This window comes from Castor canadensis, chromosome 3 (assembly GCF_047511655.1).
Source record: "Castor canadensis chromosome 3, mCasCan1.hap1v2, whole genome shotgun sequence".
Lineage (NCBI taxonomy): Eukaryota > Metazoa > Chordata > Mammalia > Rodentia > Castoridae > Castor > Castor canadensis.
In genome coordinates, this window is record NC_133388.1 from 162,857,240 (window position 1) to 162,877,389 (window position 20,150).

The 20,150-nt window shown below is 35.7% G+C and overlaps 1 protein-coding gene across 9 annotated transcripts in view; it reads right to left on the reverse strand.

Moving 5' to 3' along the window:
- The window catches only part of Ubr5 (ubiquitin protein ligase E3 component n-recognin 5), a 139,861-nt gene that overhangs the window by 83,249 nt on the left and 36,462 nt on the right, over positions 1-20,150 (reverse strand). For 7 of the 9 annotated variants that reach the window (XM_074068956.1, XM_074068955.1, XM_074068951.1 and 4 more), the window contains exons 2-9: positions 16,251-16,295; positions 15,666-15,747; positions 15,106-15,182; positions 14,040-14,159; positions 5,323-5,512; positions 4,991-5,150; positions 4,267-4,416; positions 2,178-2,389 (exon numbers count right to left, since the gene is read on the reverse strand). In XM_074068956.1, coding sequence (XP_073925057.1) covers positions 2,178-2,389; positions 4,267-4,416; positions 4,991-5,150; positions 5,323-5,512; positions 14,040-14,159; positions 15,106-15,182; positions 15,666-15,747; positions 16,251-16,295 — 1,036 coding nt within the window. The remainder of the gene's footprint in view (positions 1-2,177; positions 2,390-4,266; positions 4,417-4,990; positions 5,151-5,322; positions 5,513-14,039; positions 14,160-15,105; positions 15,183-15,665; positions 15,748-16,250; positions 16,296-20,150) is intronic. The other 2 variants (XM_074068958.1, XM_074068953.1) reach the window with 1 other exon arrangement.

Consider the following 20,150-nt stretch of genomic DNA (forward strand, 5'->3'; position numbering starts at 1 on the left):
AGTCATGAAACCTTTTCCAGTTATTAAATTCCAGCATATAACTACTGTGTACAAAATTAAGACTATCTTTTAGCATCTTCATATGTTGAGGATGTAGAAATACACAAGTCTACCAAAATAATGCAACAGATATCAAGATTTAAAAAGGTAGAACAAGATTATAAAAAGATCCACATTTCAAGAATAAGTAATAATTTGTATGACTAATTATCATCTGTCTCCTGTATTAGACTTCTAGTTTCATGAGGAAATCTGGTCTTCCTAACAATATGGCCCCACTTTCTACCAACGCACCATGATTTTAGCAGCCACCAGTCAACAAATGTCTGTGACAGGGAGGAGATAAAACAAAAGGTGCATCCTCTTCTGCTCTTAACATTTTGCTTCCAAATGTTACCTTGGAATATGTATTCTATTTGAAACAGCACTTTACACTCTCCTTCTGAGTAGCTCTGCAAACAAACATCTAATGGCATTTGTTAATGACTATGATAATAATGAACATAATAATTGGGCTTAAAGCTATTTTATTACACAGAAATGAAAATTTTGATTTCTAGGAAATTCAATACTGAGCTAATAAAGCGTGTTTCTTTAAATTAGATAAAACGGTAGAAGTAGGATATACTTTCTTTCACATACTGCTCTTCTTCCATACATTCAATGTCTAAACAAACCAAGGAAATAACACAGTAAGAGTCTGTACAGTTAGTAATTACAGTTAGAAATAAACTGTACCACAACATGCCTATCCATAAATGCCAACAAAAAATGGCTAAATCTCACAGGGTACAAGGACCAGGGAAAACCTGGCTACACATGTAGCCAGGTTTAAGACAATATATGGTAAAGAAGCCTAAACTAATAACATGTGATGGTGCTATTAAATAATTCCTGAGTTCTCTATTTTTCCTGCCAATAGGAAACAGACACAGTTCTAGCATGATCCAGGCAAGAAAAATAGAAAACAGAGTAACATACAACTTCTAAACTCCTCCCCCTCAAAAAAGTAAAGACCTGATGGTTTAAATCACTTGCTACTCATGGAGGTCAAAGCTGACATTAGGATGTTTCCAGTTTTATGAAAATAAGGGAGGGAATGCTATTCAGTGCAAGTTTGGCAGCTGTCAAAGAAATAGAATAACCTTTTGCTTTCAGACACTGATTAAAATTCATGGTCTCTCTTGCACTCAAGTTTTCCACACGAGCTGAATGCAGAGCAAAATAACATCAAGTCTCACAGTAACTAAGGAAACAAATTTGGAAGTTAAATAATATTTTCCCAAATTAGAGTTCAAATTTAAAGCAAGAAAAAAAAATTCTTATTTGTTGGTGATTAACCTTAAAGTCTCATCTTCTTTTGATTTATCTGTGCTTAAGAAAATTTTCTACTGAACTCTCTAGGAATAAGAAACAGGCACAATTAAAAAACAAGTGCAAAACATATGGTCTCCTACAATAGCCTTTGAAGATAAATTACCAACTACTTGGGACAATGAAACAAACATGCCATCAATAGGATGCACTGACTGCATTTCACTTGTATAGTGATGAGTTTTTAAAAGATTCAAAGCAACTTAAATCCTGGACACTTTCTCAATTCCACTCACTGCACCATTTCTCAGGATGCTGAGCAAAATTCCTACAGTCCATTCCTATTCAGCCTGCTGCTTCCATAGCATTCAAAGCAAAGGGTCTGTCAGAACTCACTGTCAAACAAATGGGACAGTTAACTAATCAAGAAAACACAGACCTTTCATCTTGTCCTGACATGCATGCTGCATCATCAATGACCACAAACCCACCCTGGAGAAACTGGGGTCCACCTGACATTTCAAATTTGTCAAAACAAATGTCTACTGAGGAGTGAAACAGTTATCAGAGGAATTATTACCAGAAAAGAAGTCTTGAAACAGAAACCTGGTGTGTAGCGAGAACCACCATCCAGATTTCTCTGATTTACAGCATCACTGAAAACATCTTTCTGAGATGACTAACCTAGTGCCAAATAAAGACGCTCTACTTGTATTTCAAAACAAAACAAAAATATCACTTTATCTTTGTGATTTTCTCTTCTTTTGAAAAATCCAAACAAAGTTCTAAATAAATAAAACAGGAGGAATAAAAGGAACAAGGAATCCATTTAAATAGAAAGGGTGTGAATTTTTCCCAAATACCTTATCAGGCCACCACTGCAAATCTTCTCCTAGAGAGACTGGACTTTGAACAGGTGTATTCTTCTTATCCAAGTTTGGCTCTCCTTCCTTGCTGGTAGAGCCCCTCTCATTATCAAATGAGGCTCCATCAAGCCACCTTCGCTCACGTAAACGTAAAACGGATTCACGTTCACGCAACAGCTCAGAGTCTCTCTCTAAGGGAAGAAGGAGAACTGGTATGCAATTGGGTCACACCAGTGGGATAAAAGTAAGCCACTCTCTAGTAAAGACCCTTTGGGATGCAACTAACAGCAGTTTATCTACTCACAAAAATGTATGTAAATGTATATCTAATAAGGCTGACATGCAACATTCAAAACATTAACCTTTTTCAAGTGAAAAGATGAAAGTTATTTGTATTTTTTTAAAACTATGCAGAGGCGTATTTCTTCATTTTTCAACTACAAAATGTTTTTAGAGCAAAATTGCTTTATTTTAAGCTTGGTTTGGATTTTAATGGATTTTAAAATTTTTTTGACTTTCTGTAGAAATGCTTACAGTAAACTGCTTTTACTTATAAATTAGAAAAATATGTATGTTAGAATTCCAACACATTAGATACACATAAGAAAACTAAAAAAAGAGTATTTGTTACTAAGTATTTTAATGCAAAGGAAAAAAATATGAACAAGTTAAGCTATAAATATATTAAACTAATTATAAAAATTTTGCTAACTTTATAGGCTGGATATTTATGGACAAATTTTATTTTAAATTGAGAGACAAGACAGGCTTTTTTAGTCCCTTAAAGAATCTTCACAGAAGAGTCCCTTACTAAAATACTTCCTCTGCAACTGGCTTACAAACAGTCTAAAGCCATGACTACTTTTTTTTTCCTTTTTGAGTCAACTTGTGTGCTGTTTTTTTTTTCCCTTTGGGGGGATTGCAGGGGTTTGTTTTTTCCAGAACTAGAGTTTGAACTCAGAGCCTTGGGCCTGCTCCCAGTCCTATACACCAGCTTTTTAAATAATCAAAAATACCCCCTTTCCAAGGCTTGGAAAATAAGGACTAGAGGGAACATATAGCTGAAAATATGAAATTGTCGTATATGGGGCTGGGAATGTAGCTCAGTGGTAAAGTGGTCAACTAGCATGTGTGAGGCCTTGGGTTTGGGGGTGGGGGTGTGTGGGGGGGTTTAAAACAAAACTGGTACATCTGGAAATCAAGTAGCAGCTACTTCATAAGGTTCAAAGTAAGAGTGATGTCTATACAGAAGCTTAGGAAATTTAAGAGTTACTTGTGTTAGATATTGAGTATTTGAAATTCAATATTTAATTCATTTAAATCAGTAAAGTTATTTATTTTAAAAAATTTAAAACTAATACATAATATGTTGGCTGTATTAAAAGAGTACCCATAGACCTGTTATTTTAAAAATTCTGCTTTAAAGTACCACATACGTGCACCATGTTCTTAACATGGCATCTTTCCTATTATTTAATAACTGGCAAAATATAGCTTATTTTTGCCTATTATTTGGATCAAGCAGTTTTAAATTCTGGAAAGTAAAAATACTGACTCAAAGTTATAAGCTAAAGTTTACACAAATGTACAGCTAGAGACTGGCTTAATGGCTTCAAAATCTTTTAACATCTGCTATGTATTATTTCAAACATAACATTTTAGTAAGACAAACATTTCTATACATTTAATACCGGCCAATCCCATTCTAATAAGTTTTTCATATTTTATTCTTCCATCTAACCAGGATTTAAAATAACTGTAACAATCATGTTATTTTTTCTAAGGAGACTTATCTTCTGAATGCTGCATGTCACTATAAAGTAGAATTCTGCTTTTAGTTCAGAATCCATACTCCTAATTAAAAATACAGTTAGGTAAGATATAACCCTAAATACAATGTAAAGATCATCTCTGAAATAGTATTGTGGCTCTTCAAACTAAAAAATAACTAATTTTATTGACAAAGCACCCAAAAACACTAACAACTAATGATTTCATCTACTGTAGTATTACAAGCTCAAACAGTATCCATACTATCCTTCTATACAGCCAGCTCCCAATCAAAAAGAAATAAATGCAAAATTACCTCGAGACGAGCCTAGCCTGGAAAGTGATGAACGACGAAAAGAAGGGTAACCAAAATAGCTTATGTCCTCAGAAAACATAGCATCCGCATCAATAATGACACTTGGATGAGCAGAATGAATATCAGCGTCAAGAAGAGACATAAGGTCTTCTATAAGCAGAAACAAACATAAATGAAGCAGCTATAGATAGCACATCTGTAGACCACTGAAAGAGCTCTAAAAATTAAAATACATTAAAATCACAGACTGGTATTGCCTGAGCAAAAAAAGCGCAAAACTATCTAGGAAGTAAAATTAACATTATTAATACAAATTTTAAGAACCATTAGATGCACACCTGTTACATGCTCTACTTACTAAATTATCACAAGAAAAAAGATCACTTTTTAAGATATAATACTTATCATAAACGTAATGCAGTCAAAATCTAAATGCAGTCCAGTTATCACCTCTTTTGAGGAATAAGGTACCAAAAAAACCCACAACATTCCAGAATCACTTGTCAGCTGGTGATAAACCCATGCACATAAAACTGTTTTATTAGGACAAAGTATATCTGCACTGAGCAAAAACATTTTCCCATTAAATGGAACTCTGCAATCAAATCAAGCAACCATCTACCTACCACCTTTGAAAGAATAATAAGAACATCAGTTGTACTTTCATCGATCAAATGAGCAATGCAGAAAGGAGAAAACCACGTCATGACAGTGGACCACCAACCTCCAGGTAAGTAAGATTCGCTGGCTGTATCATCCCCATCATCCCCATCTTCATCATCCCGGCTAAGTAAATTATTTACAGCAAGGTTTACATCAAGATTTGTTCGCTGAAGTTCTCGAATAATGACACTTCTGGATTTGCCTTGTAAAACAACTTGGGCCTGAAATAAAAATAAAGGCGAATGCTGTACTAATTTTTTAAATTAAATCCTTTATCGAACTCAGTTTTCTGGAATATTTCACTGTTTATGTGAGTCATGACTATAACACACCACATTCAGTTAAATCTCACTCTGCCTACTACCTTGCATTAAATCTTTTTCAAGTCCATACCTGTGAAATCAGTTCCTCAGGAATGACGGATGCTGGAATAACTGGCTGTGGCTGACTGCCCAGAAGTCCAGACCCTCGATCCCGTCCTGTCCGAATGACTCGAGTCTGCCGTCGGGAATCTCGAGCTCCAGCTGATGATCTACCAGAGGACCCTCCTCCACTTCCACCAACTCCGGAACTCCAGCGGCTTCTAAACATTGGAGAATTTAAGAAATTAACATTTTAAACAATCTGTTCTTGAAGAGGTCACTTTGGGGTCTCATTCTCATTGTTTTAAGCTAAAATAATTTGTCTAAATGACATTTTTATATTACTACTTTGACAAAAGAAAAAAGGTAATAGACTGAGTTTTAAAATAACTGTCCAGTTTCTAATGCTTGAGTATAAATTCACTTTGAGAAAAATAAATACCATGTTTTCTTTTTTTTAAAGATGCAGGCACAAAATCAACATATGGTGTCTGCTTGAAATCTTAGCACTTGGAAGGCAGAGGCAGGAAGATGGCAATTTGAGGTAAGCATGGCTACATACTGTGTCAAGGCCTATTAGGGCTGTATCATAACACCTTGTCTCAAGGAAAAAAAAAAAAAAAAAAAAAAGAAGGGAAAAAGGGAGCACGGAGGGCATCTGGGGTTGTGCCTAAGTATAGAATGCCAGCAAGTGTGAGACCCTGAGTTCAAACCTTAGTACTGAAAAAATAAGACACATATGCAATATTTCTTGTCATGACCCTAAAATGAACACATTTCCTTTTTAATGAAAAGGCACATCAGACTGAATTACCAAGACCTATTACATAAAAAGCAAAATTAAGTTTAGAACTCAAAGTACTTTGCATGAAAAAAACATCTATTTAAAAAGACAGGGAGGGCTGGCAGAGTGGCTCAAGTGGTAGAGCGCCTGCCTAGCAAGTGTAAAGCCCTGAGTTCAAACCCCAGTGTTGCCAAAAGAAAGAAGACAGTATTTAATTAATATTTAGCACTGCTAACAACTTGACTGACCAAAGGGAAACTACTACTTAAAATACGTTCACTAATTTTTTTCCTGAGTATAAAGAAAAAAAACCTAGAAAACACATGTCATCTACATTGTCACTTATCACCCTAAACAGCCTTTTAAGTTAGAAGTGTCAGTTTCTTTGGAATGAATCTAATACCTACAGAGTTACTCCCAGCTACCACAGAACTCCTCCAAGGCTGAAACCTTCAACTTCCCACTACAAACAGACATAGGTTTAATTTGTCTTTTCAAATCTTTTTCCACTTAAAAAACTTTTGCATATATTAACCAATAACAATTCTCAAATTAATACACATCAAACTTCCTGAAGACCCAATCTTTACCTAAACAAACAAAAAGCTTTTTAAACAGTTTCCTTAATAAAAAAGAAAAAAACATCAGAAAAACTAGTGGGTTGTTTTGGTTTATTTGTGGTTTTTTTGTTTGCTTTTCTTTACCTTTTTAAAGACAAGGTCTTGCTACGTAGTTAAGAGCTGAGATGGCTGTTGTGAGCCACCAGGTCTGGCACAAGTGTCATTTCTTTTTGAATGCTTTCTGCACTTGTTGGTGCACGCTATCAATTCAAGTTTAAGCAGTATCTGTTATCTACAGCCCTGTAACTGCTCATAACAATTTTAGGGAATGTGTGTTCTCTCAGGGCTACAGTATAAGACAGCATTTATTTCAGCTAAATAACAGATTTTAACGTCATGTCAATAACCACCGATGGGCAAAAACAAAACCAAAGGGGCTGCATTAAAAGTATACCAAATTATTTTAGAAAAGGGAGGGGAGGTGTTAGGAAAATAATCCCACTTACAATAAAAAGAATAAAACACTTAGGAATAAACCTATCCAAATCAAAGATAGGCACAAAGCACTGCTAAGAGAGATTAAAGATACATGAAAAACTTATGCTACACTGAGGTCTATAGTACCCAAAGCAATCTATGATTCAACATAATTCCTATCAAAATCCCAACCTGTTTTAAAAAAGAAATAGAAAAACTCATTCTAAAAATTCGCATGGAATCTGAGAGGACCACAAAAAGCCTAAAACAATTTTGAGAAACAGCTGGATGATTCATTTTGATTACAAAACACATACCAAAGCTCCAATAATCAAAACAGTGTGATATTGGCATAAAAACAAACCAACCAATGGAACACAAAAGAGCTCAAAAATAAACCCTTGATCTACTCAGTGGGAAAAAAACAATCACTTCAACAAGTGATGCTGGAAAACTAGATATACACATGCAAAAGAATGAAATTGGATCCTTATATCACTTACAAAAATTAACTCAAAATGGATCAAAGACTCAAACTTATGATCTGCAACTAAAACACTTCTAGAAAAAAAACACAGGGGAAAGCTTCATGACATTGGATTTGGCAATGATTTCTTGCATATGACACCAAACACACAAATAACTGAAGTTAAAATGGACAAATGGAACCACATCAAACTTTTCTGCATCAAAGGACATAATCAACAGAGTGAAAAGGCAACTTAAGAGAATGGGATAAAACATTTGCAAATCCTATGTCTGATAAGAAGTTAACATCTAGTATAAAGAACTCCTATAATTTAACAAGGAAACAACTTGATTTTAAAATGGGCAAAAAGACTTGAATAGACATTTATCCAAAGATGATATGCAACAAGCAACTCAGCATCACAAAATAAAAGCACAGTGAATTATCACCTGATACCTACTAGGATGGCTAGTACTGAAAAACAGACGTTAAGTGTTGTAAGGATGTATCAAAATTGGAACTGTTATGCACTGTTATTTGGGATTTTTTAAAAGTCACAACTGCTACAGAAAACAATCTGGAATTCCTCAAGACATTAAAAATAGAATGAGCACATGATCCAGCAATCACACTTCTAGGTATATACCCAAAAGAACCAAAAGCAGGATCTCAAAAAGGTAGTTGCATTAGCACACCATTCACTATAAGCAAGTAGTGTATGTTTATATACCCAATGTTCACAAAAGGAATAAACAGAATGTATTATATATGCAAAATGGAGCATTATTCAGCCTAAAAAAAGAAATTCTTTCACATGCTAAAACATGGATGAAACTCAAAAAGCCAGTCACAAAAAGATAAATACTGTATAATTCTGGGTATAAACTAGACAAATTTATACAAAAAAAAAAAAAAAAGGACCAGGCACCAATGGCTCACACCTCTAACCCTAGCTACTCAGAAGGCAGAGATCAGGAGGATCTTGGTTCAAAGTTAGGTGAGGGCCAAGAGTTCGGGAGACCTTACCTGGGAAAAAAATCATCACACACATACACACACACAAAAAAAGGGCTGGTGAAATGGGTCAAGCAGTAAGAGCACCTGCATAGCAAGCAAGAGGCCTTGAGTTCAAACCACAGTGCCACCAAAAAACAAAAAAAAGAACTGCAGCTTCCACAAGACTGGAGTGAGAAGGTGAAAAAGGGAAGTAGCTGATTAGTGGGTATTTGCAAGATGAAAAAAATCTAGGGATCTGTTTCACAAAATGTGACAGACTTAACATTATTGAACTGTATAGATGTGTAGGATGGTAAATTCTGCTTGTGTTTTTAACCAACATTTTAAGTTCAACAATTTACAAATTCATTTAAAAATGAACTCACATAAAAAGCATTATTCTATATAGTAGACATGTTTTCAAGGACTTATGTGACAGAAAATATAGGTCCATCAAAACATATTAAGGAATACTCAAGTCAACTGTTAAATCAGCATTTATACTTCAGGCTTCCTGTAAGTTGTAAAAGACTAAGTCTTTCAGGTGTAACTACTCTTCTGGAATTCTTGAATTCAATAGGCAGTTCAAGATGACTACCTTCTGTAATCCCAGCTATACTAAAGGCAGAGGTAAGGAGAAACACAAAACAAAGCAAAAAAGCCCAGGCAAAAAAGGTAGCAGGACCCCATCTCAAAAAGTAACAAGGGTGACATGTGCCTGTCCTTCCAGCTATGTGAGAGGCATAAATAGGAGGGTCACAATCCAGGTCAGCATAGGAAATAAAAACCACAAGACCCTACTCAAAAAATGGCTAAAGTCAAATGAGCTGGAGATGTGGCTCAAGTGGTAGAGCGCCTGCCTAGCAAGCACAGGTCCTGAGTTCAAAGAGTCTTACAGATATAATTAGAGTAACTCTAATATACTAATTTGCCTGGGATAGTGCCAATCTACTTACTAATTTCAATCAAAAATGTCTCAGTTTGGACTATAAATCACATGTCCAACAGAAATAAAAAGTGGTATTTCTACAAGTAATATTACACACCATTTTACCTCAAGCAAGAATGCTAGAAACCTGAACAGCCTGATATACTATGAAGTACACAACTGCTCACAAAGTGAAATCTCTAAGATGTACACTGGTGATACAAAAAATATGGGAAGCCCAGCCAACAGGGAAAAGTAGAGAATATCTGCCCAACTAAACATTCAAATTCCTTAAGCACTGTGGGTTCTTATCCCTTGTAATACCACCACCAGTTGCTAGTTTGCAATCTTTACTATACAAACCCTCAATTGAATTTAGGTGAAAGACAACTGTCAAAAATATCTCTGGCTTGCCTATTAATGTGACTGTTAATAGGCAATAATAATGGGAATAATAGGTTTTCCCACTCTAATCTAGTATGCAGTGTTTCTTTTATTGGCATTCAAACCTAGATTCCTGTCATCATACCTCAACTGCTCCTGAACATTCCTTTGACCAGTTTGCTATTTAGATAAAAATTAACATGTTAAGCTAAGAATATAGTATTAGCAGAGGCTTACTACTGCTGGTCACAAAAGATAGCACTGAAATCAGTGATTCCTTTCATCTATAATAAAGAGAGCTTCGTTTTTAAATAAAACTAAACAATAACTGGGAAAAACAAATTCTACTTTCTGTAATTTGCTTATCAAACCAATCCTACAATTCTGATCCCATTAGGAAGTACACAAGATGACTTGGAAATCAACATCTAATATGGAGCTGCCTCACAGCTTACAAACTTAAAAGCCTATGGATCAGCTCTGATCCATAGACTTTGCTTGGCTAGCTTAAGGAGTATATGAAGCACCAAAAAACTGTCACAGTCAGGAGAACATGAAAAATGACTAAATGTAATGGAAGGTAAGTGGGATCCTGGAAGAGAAAAACCTCATAAGGTGAAAAAGGAAGTGTGAATAACATATAGACTTCAGTTAATGACAATGTATCAGTAACTCATTCATTTGTTGTAACAAATATGCCATAGTAATGTAAAGATGTTACTAATGGTAACATATGCTGCTCGTATCCATCATCCATTATGTCCAGTTATAACAGGACATTTTTGTTGCAATGACTCCTTTTAACTTAACTGTTAAAGACAAATTAAACTATTTTTCTCTTCCTCTAAATAAATTTGGTACTCTTATTCTTAACCAGGTTTGAAATAAGTTTAACAAAATATACAGGAGACTGTTGAACTATCTTCCAGGGGTAAACATGAAGTGATGTAAAGGAAGAAAACAACTTAGAAAATCTTTAGCCAATTAGCCAAAACACCAAAGCTGGGGTGGGGGAGACACAACGGGGATATTAAGACTACTATACATTCCTAAGAATCACCAGTCAAAATTAATGCATCTCTCAAATAGAGACTTATCACTTCTACAAGTCAAAGTCAGCTAGCTTGAACTATGCAGGAAGAGAGTAGAGACCTTGGTCTGAGAGGATAGTCTCTGTCATACTGGAGTATATTTGGTACATCTGTGCCTAAATAGGCCTCTTTGGGGACTCAAGATCTACCTGTCCTACATTCTCTAGCACATGTCATAAATTTCTTTACTGTTTATTAAAATAAATGTAAAAACAGAAAAAATGCCAACCAAGGAAAAGGAAATTTTTCTTACAAAAATAAGAACTCCGGGCCTCATGCTTACTACACAGGTGCTGTACCACTTGAGACAGTCTGCCAGCCCTTTTTTTGTGTTGGGTGTTTTCAAGATAGGGTTTTGAAAATATTTGCCTGGGCTGGCTTTGACCTCAATCTCCTGATCTCTGCCCTCCCAAGCAGCTAGAATTATAAAGTATGAGCCACCAATACCCAGCTGAAATTTTACTTCTTATAGAATCTATCGTGACATGAATGTGATAAAGGCAGAAGGGATAGGCAGGAGAAGGGATAAGGGGAGGTGCAATAAAGTATGGGGTGGGACTCAAAAAACTAATAATTCTCTCTGCATTTGAAGGTCTTACAATTAGTCCTCATTTTCTTTGGAATAGATATCAAAGGGTTTTATTCAAGCTTCAGTTTACTATTTTATTATTGTATCTGTGGCATATTTTATTGATCAACTAATAAAATTCCAGTGCTCTATTTCAGTCATTCTGTCATACATTCTATTATAAATGGTTATACCTAAGCTTTATTAAGAATAGAATTTAAAATCTAGGGAATAATTTGAGTGACACAGTAACAGGCTATCATCCATAAAATAAAACAAATATCCACAGACCACAATAATGAGGAGGAGGAGGAGGAGGAGGAGGACAATGAAGGAAGAGAAGAATGGAGGAAACCAAAGACACATGACAGATAAATCCAACTGGAATCTTGTATGGAATCCTTGAACAGAGAAAAGGAATTAGTGGCACAGTGGCAAAATGTGGATTAAGAATGTAAGATGCAAGCCTTGGGAAAGCTGAGTGAAAGCTATAAACAGGAATGCTTTATATCATTTTTGCAACTTTCATGGAGTTTTTTGGGAGAATGTCTCACTCTATACCCAGGGTGGCCTTGAACTCAGTTTCCTCCTCAGCCTCCTAAACACAGGGATTACAACTTTTTTTTTTTTGTGGCACTGGAGCTTTAACTCAGGGCCTGGCGCTTGCCAGGCAGGCGCTCTACCACTTGAGTCACTCCTCCAGCCCTTAACTTTTTTTTTTCTTTAAAGTCAAATCATTTTAAAATGAAAGGCTAAATTTAAACAACACAGGATTGTGAATAAATGTCACTACATAAACTGGTAAGGAAAACCAGGAATCAGAAAACTTTTACTCCCTATAAAGGACCAAAAGATAACTAGCTGGGGCGGGGGGAGGAGAGGGTGGATAAGTGGTAACCAAACTCAGTCTGTGATGACCACATATCTCTGCTGTTATAGCACAAAAGCAGCCACAGTGGTTAAATAAAACAGAGCATGGAGCTGGACTTAGCCTGCAGCTTGTACTTTGCTGACCCGTGAACTAAACAAAGAAATGTTTCTCTTTAAGGAAAGTATTATTTGACAGTATAATAGATGGTTACTTTCTTAAAGAAATGTAATTTTTCCAAGTTTATAAAACGAAATGCCATTTCATTTGTTACTACATGTTATTTTCAGAATTCTTTATCATAAACTGTGTATAGGACCACTAAAAGGAAATTCAAGGGCTTAGGATATAGGTCAGTAGAGCCCTTGCCTAGTATTCACAAGGCTCTAGATTTGATACTGGGTTCTAGAAAATAAAAGGAGGTACATAACATTTCAACAAAGATTGGGACTAGCCAAACATGGTGGCTCACACCTGTAACCCTAGCTACTCAGGAACCAGTTTAAGGCCAGCCTAGGCAAAAGTTATTAAGACCACCCCCCTACCCTCACCCCCTCACCCTCCTCCCCCCCCCCCCACAAACAATAAAAGCATAGGAATGTAACATGTGCCTGTCATCACAGCTACACAGGAAGCATAAACAGAAGGGTCACAGTCCATACTGGCACAGGCTTATAAAGCTGAGACCCTATTTGAAAAATAACTACAAGAAAAAGGGCTGAGGGCATGGCTCAAGTTGTAGAGCACAGGCCCTGAATTCAAACGCCAGTAAAACACACACACACACACACACACACACACACACACACACACACACACACACACACACACACACACAAACAGGGATGTACTTCCTGCTAGGGTACTAAGGATGCACTTAACTAAATGACCTTCCCTCCCACCTCAAAATAAATAAAATAAAATAAACTTAGCTCAGCACAAAAAAAAAAAAAAAAAAGCAAAGAAAATAAGCATTTTGAAATCTCAATTTTTAAGTCTTTTACATTACCTACCAATTCACAGTGCAAATTTTTTCATCTTCTTTCTGGAAGCAATTCAAATTGTCTCTAGTTAGCATTCTCTATCAGTTTTTGAACATGTATGACAGGTTGACTGAACTAGCATTGTCTAATTATTAACCAGGTGTTTTTAGAAAATCTGGCCACTTTAAAGTAAAAGAATCTGCTTAGAATTTGTGCATGTTTTCTTTAGTGACAGTATATAAACTTTCGATGAAATGAGAGAAGAGTGGAATATCCAGTTGAAAATCAGAATCAACTACCAGATTTAGATACCAGAAAGAAGTAAATGTTACGATTTTTTTCAACCAAGAATGTCACAAGAGATGACCAAATATGGAATCATTCAAATTTTCAAATAGCACAAATGGCATAAGTGACACTGAAAACAGTTAATATTGTGTTTCAAAGGTCACCAGCCTACGCTAACTGTGATTAGCTAGTCCTTGCAGGTTATTTTTATGTTGGTGGCACACTACAAGCAAAATGAGCTCCCTGCATAGTCAGGAGAGCTTCCTCTCTCTCATTGCTAGGTAATACTGAAAATGATCACACACAAACAATGGCAAGGATCAGTGGTTGCTTTCAACTAGCCACAGCTTACCCCAGGGTGTTGCCTGCCAGTCTGCCCAAAGTCTCAGAACCTGAGAGAAACCACGGGGAGTCACTTGTTCTACCAGGTCTCGAAGTCCTCCCTGCCCCTGAATTGCTGTTTAACTTTGACCTAGGGAAAAAACAAAAGAAAGAACAATCACAGAACAGTTCCAAACTGCTGAGGAACAAACCTTGAATTCCAGGCCTTAATGCTCTGGAACATACTACAGTAAAATACCTGCCTAAGGATTCTCTGATGACGCCTACAAAAAATTGTACTTCACATCAAAAAGCAAATCAAACAACTTGTTGCCTGGTAACAACCCATCATTCTTTCCTAGCTGAAACTATTTTCACATACTATAAGTGAAGGTTAAACAGTAAATTACTGAGATTTTAAAATTAATCATGTTTTACATCTAAAAGCAACAAGCTGAAACTCATCACGCCATTATCTAGCATCCTTTTTTGGTACTATAATTTTTGAAAACCAAATGTTAAAAAAAAAAAAACCACCCTTGTTGCTTCTAAATTGAGTTAATCAGGAAATGTTAAAAGGGAAACACAATGTATAAGATCAATTCAGTCAGCTGCGTGTAGTGGCACATGTCAGTTACTTAGGAGGCTGAGATGGGAGGACTGCTTGAACACATGACATTCTAGACCAGCTGGGAAAATATCACAAGACCCCATCTCAAAAAAAAGTCATTTCAGTCAAAGCTTACATCTCAATTCCTATTCCTGTTAAGTGATAATAACTCCTCTGTTCCTTTTAATGTTAATATTTTAGCTGTAAATTTTCTCACTTAAAAATTAAAATCAAGATGCAAATTACTTCACTGTATTAAATATTAAACATCTAACTTTTCTGCAATGCTTAGAAAAAAAAATTGAAGGTTACCAAAATCAAAAACTTGGGTTTTATAAAATGCCTTCTAAGAGCTAAATACATACTATATCAGATATGAAATAAGGGTCAGGATGTAGCTTACCATTTGTCTATGCACAGTGCCCTGGCTTTAATCTCCAGCACCACAAATACATACATACACACACACAAAATAATAATGTCTTACCCATCATTATTATCAGGTTTACCCAATTCCAATCTGTCTGGCTGTACTGAAAAACCAATCCTGCAAACTCTACCATCCTAAAAGCAAAGAAAATAGAAGAAATTTTCAAAGTAAAAATATGCATTAAAATTTGAATTTACTCAACAAACAGATTCTGTGCCTATCTCTGTTAATTCAGACAAATAAATTCCCTTCCAGAAAATGCTCATACATGAGCTGGAGATATATGGCATATATACATTACCAAGACACCAGCAGGAAATAATTTAAAATATCTCAATCTGATAGAATTCATAGTAAGGAAATGACTGGATTTCAGGAGCTCCCACCCACACACACACACACACACATTCTGTTATTAACTAGTTTTAGGCCCTAGAAAATCATCTATGCTTTCTCTAGGCCAGAGAATTTTATACAAGGAAAGAGACGTAGGTAATCTTCAAAGTAACTCTTCTAATGTACCTGCTATTTCCCTTGGTTAAAAAGGAAGGAATAATGAACAGTTATGTTTTAGCTGTTTATTTTTCATTTTTCTATACTTATGAGTAATAACTTACCTCAAGAAGAAAGGCAGCATGATTTGGTCCCACCACACACTGTTTAATAGTAGCCTGTTCCAATACATTCAAAGGGGGGTGGCTGAACAAAAAAAGAAAAATGTACAGAGGTATATACATAAAATTATTTTTTCAGTGGTAAATACATTAAGAGTTTTTAAAATCCTATTAACAAAAGAAAAATTGGTTGGCAAACTTATTTAAAAAACTAACATGTGTATTTTAAAGAAATAACTGAAAAGTAATGATAATATCCCCATAATCACTATAGTTCCTTGGTATGCCAGATTGTTTAAAAATCAGTGTGAATAAAAATAATAATTCAAATGAACACAACTCATAAAAAATTGATAGTTAAGATTCTTAATCTAATTGCAATCATATTAGCCTGAATTATATTGACTAAATATGAATCCTTTTTCCCAACAAAGAAAATTCATTCTTTGTCAGAAGATTTAAAATACCTTGGGCTGGGAACGTAGCTCAGTGATAAGAGTGCCTGCCAGTATGCACAGGGAACCCAGGTTTGATCCCAACTTCACACACACATACAGAGTCTAAATTTAAATATGTAAAAATTCTTACCTGTTTAAATTGTATTTGTTCAGTTTCTCTGAAACTTCTCGTAACCTTAAAAAATAAAACAAAACATTAATTTAAAAATATACAAATCCTTCTTAAACAAATAGTTTTTAAGAGGCACTCGTACCATTATTCAGGTAATTTCTAATAGTAGTAAATAAAACAATTGCTATGGAAAGAATGTTTTCTATATTCTTTCAAAAGATCATAGACAGACTTCCATTCACTTTCTACTCTACTAACAACTTCATTAACAATAATTATGTTAATCCCATTTTACTAATGAAGAAACTGAACTTCTAACAAAAAGTGGCAGTAGAGCAGGTTCTTGAACATTTCCCAATGGACAGCTCATTTTAAAAGCCTGGTACCTAAGCCAAGGAGATTCTTGAATGTACATAGGTATCATAAAATGAAAATTCCTGAGACATGCCAATTTCTTTTTTTTTTTTTATTTTCTTTTATTATTCATATGTGCATACAAGGCTTGGTTTATTTCTCCCCCCTGCCCCCACCCCCTCCCTTACCACCCACTCCACCCCCTCCCGCTCCCCCCTCAATACCCAGCAGAAACTATTTTGCCCTTATCTCTAATTTTGTTGTAGAGAGAGTATAAGCAATAATAGGAAGGAACAAGGGGTTTTGCTGGTTGAGATAAGGATAGCTATACAGGGCATTGACTCACATTGATTTCCTGTGCATGGGTGTTACCTTCTAGGTTAATTCTTTTTAATCTAACCTTTTCTCTAGTTCCTGGTCCCCTTTTCCTATTGGCCTCAGTTGCTTTAAGGTATCTGCTTTAGTTTCTCTGCATTAAGGGCAACAAATGCTAGCTAGTTTTTTAGGTGTCTTACCTATCCTCACCCCTCCCTTGTGTGCTCTCGCTTTTATCATGTCCTCATAGTCCAATCCCCTTGTTGTGTTTGCCCTTGATCTAATGTCCACATATGAGGGAGAACATACAATTTTTGGTCTTTTGAGCCAGGCTAACCTCACTCAGAATGATGTTCTCCAATTCCATCCATTTACCAGCGAATGATAACATTTCGTTCTTCTTCATGGCTGCATAAAATTCCATTGTGTATAGATACCACATTTTCTTAATCCATTCGTCAGTGCTGGGGCATCTTGGCTGTTTCCATAACTTGGCTATTGTGAATAGTGCCGCAATAAACATGGATGTGCAGGTGCCTCTGGAGTAACAGTCTTTTGGGTATATCCCCAAGAGTGGTATTGCTGCATCAAATGGTAGATCGATGTCCAGCTTTTTAAGTAGCCTCCAAATTTTTTTCCAGAGTGGTTGTACTAGTCTACATTCCCACCAACAGTGTAAGAGGGTTCCTTTTTCCCCGCATCCTCGCCAACACCTGTTGTTGGTGGTGTTGCTGATGATGGCTATTCTAACAGGGGTGAGGTGGAATCTTAGTGTGGTTTTAATTTGCATTTCCTTTATTGCTAGAGATGGTGAGCATTTTTTCATGTGTTTTCTGGCCATTTGAATTTCTTCTTTTGAGAAAGTTCTGTTTAGTTCACGTGCCCATTTCTTTATTGGTTCATTAGTTTTGGGAGAATTTAGTTTTTTAAGTTCCCTGTATATTCTGGTTATCAGTCCTTTGTCTGATGTATAGTTGGCAAATATTTTCTCCCACTCTGTGGGTGTTCTCTTCAGTTTAGAGACCATTTCTTTTGATGAACAGAAGCTTTTTTGTTTTATGAGGTCCCATTTATCTATGCTATCTCTTAGTTGCTGTGCTGCTGGGGTTTCATTGAGAAAGTTCTTACCTATACCTACTAACTCCAGAGTATTTCCTACTCTTTCTTGTATCAACTTAAGAGTTTGGGGTCTGATATTAAGATCCTTGATCCATTTTGAGTTAATCTTGGTATAGGGTGATATACATGGATCTAGTTTCAGTTTTTTGCAGACTGCTAACCAGTTTTCCCAGCAGTTTTTGTTGAAGAGCATGCCAATTTCTTAAGAATTTAATAAAATGGGACAGAAAACTCCCCAAAGCCTAATCAGCTTAAGGTACAGTCTCAAAGACCTGATGACATAAAGCTGAGTAAATTAAAGCCTCAATGTCCTTATCTATAAAGCAAGAGTAACACCCTCATTACTAAGAGTGTTGAACAACACAACTGACTGATCTTTTAAAACTTTTTCAGAAATAACTCTTGGAAATAAACTGAAAACTATAGAAAGGAGTGGAGGGAGAGGGGATTAAACCAATAGGAAATTTATGAATTTTGTTCTCTTAAAAGTGGCAAAAAAATGAATGAAATCAGATTTTAATCATTTGTGCTAACATTCAGGACTTAAAAGCTGCCCTGAGTCATGTAATCCATGGGCACATAATCTAATTACCCCAATGAGAAACTCTTAAGTAGGAGGCAGCTGGCCTTCAACTTCATCCTGTAAATCCTATCTATCCTCTGTTCGCTACTGATGAGCATCTTTTTCAAATATGCACTTCACTGTCCAGCACCAAACTGCAAGCAGTAGCTAGAAGAACTTTCAAATGATGCCATATTTAATTTCTTTCCAAAGAAACAGATACTCATTGGCAACTCCTAAAGAACAGCATTTGATCATGTGTGACTTGGCCCCCAATAAAGTAATACATTTTCATTTTTGAAGTCCAGTGTTGAATTTACTTTAATTAGTAAGACTTGTTTCGGGCTAGCAAAGTGGCTCAAGTGGTAGAGCACCTCCCTAGCAAGCACGAGGACCTGAGTTCAAACCCTAGTACCACAAAAAAAAAAAAAGAAAGAAAGAAGGAAATGAAAAGAAAGACAAAATAAACTGGGGGTTGTGTTCCAGAGAAAATCAGTAGCCTTCAGAAGACCTTTAGCTGAGAGACCTTGAGCTCTCAGCTTTCCAAATATAAGTCACAAAACTCCACCAGACAAGAGCTAGAATGTAAAGAAAGAGCTGAGGAAGTTATTTTTGTTCACTAATATACAATTAATCCCATTCATTTTCATTTTTTTTATTGTCCCAAAATTGTCTCTAGAGCTTTCTCATAGTGTACAGATTGGGAGGGGAGGAGGGTTCCTCAAAGCTTTTTTCAAAACTAGACAATAAGTGGGATTTAAGAATTAAATGCTGTTTCCCTGGTATTAAATATCCATTTAAGATAGTATTTACAAGTAAGCTCTGAGGATATCAAATGCCAGAAATTTGCTCAAGAGCAAAATCCAGGCTAATAAGGACACAGTGATAGTGACAAATGGTTACTGTTATCAATTCAATTGCATAACCTTAAAAAACACGGTGTCCTAAGCACGTGTAAAATGCGCACCAATTTGTACTAGAAAAAATACCCACTAAAAACAGCAAGAAATCTCAGTTTTGTTCCCAGCTCATCTACTATTCTCTTCTATGTAAGGAAAGACTCCTCATTATCTGTGGTTCTTTTCTGTCCCAAAATTTTTAGGACTGTATGAAAAGCACATGGATCAGCAGAGAGTTTAGATGTCATATTCATATACAGAAATAGCACTTAACTGTCAGATCTTACCCAACTGTAACTTTCATACACAAATGGACTTTATATGTACACTTAGAATGTTTCTCCAAATATCAAATTGTTTTAATGTCCCAATTCAAACCCAAAATTTACACAAAATGTATCATTCTTTCAAATTCTAAGACAGTTAGGAATAAACTGACCTTCTACAAAAGAAACCTTCAATCAAAAAAAAGTGAATTACATTTAAGGAGCATTTGTTTCCCTTTACAGAGCAGACACAAATCAGAGAATCACCAACCACAGGCCAATGAGCACATTAAGTTAAATTTATTAAGTCACTGAAAGTCTTTATATCATTACTGGACACTCATCTATCCACAAGTTTCCAATCCTTAAATTATTAGCTACATTGTTCTCACAGTAACAAGTT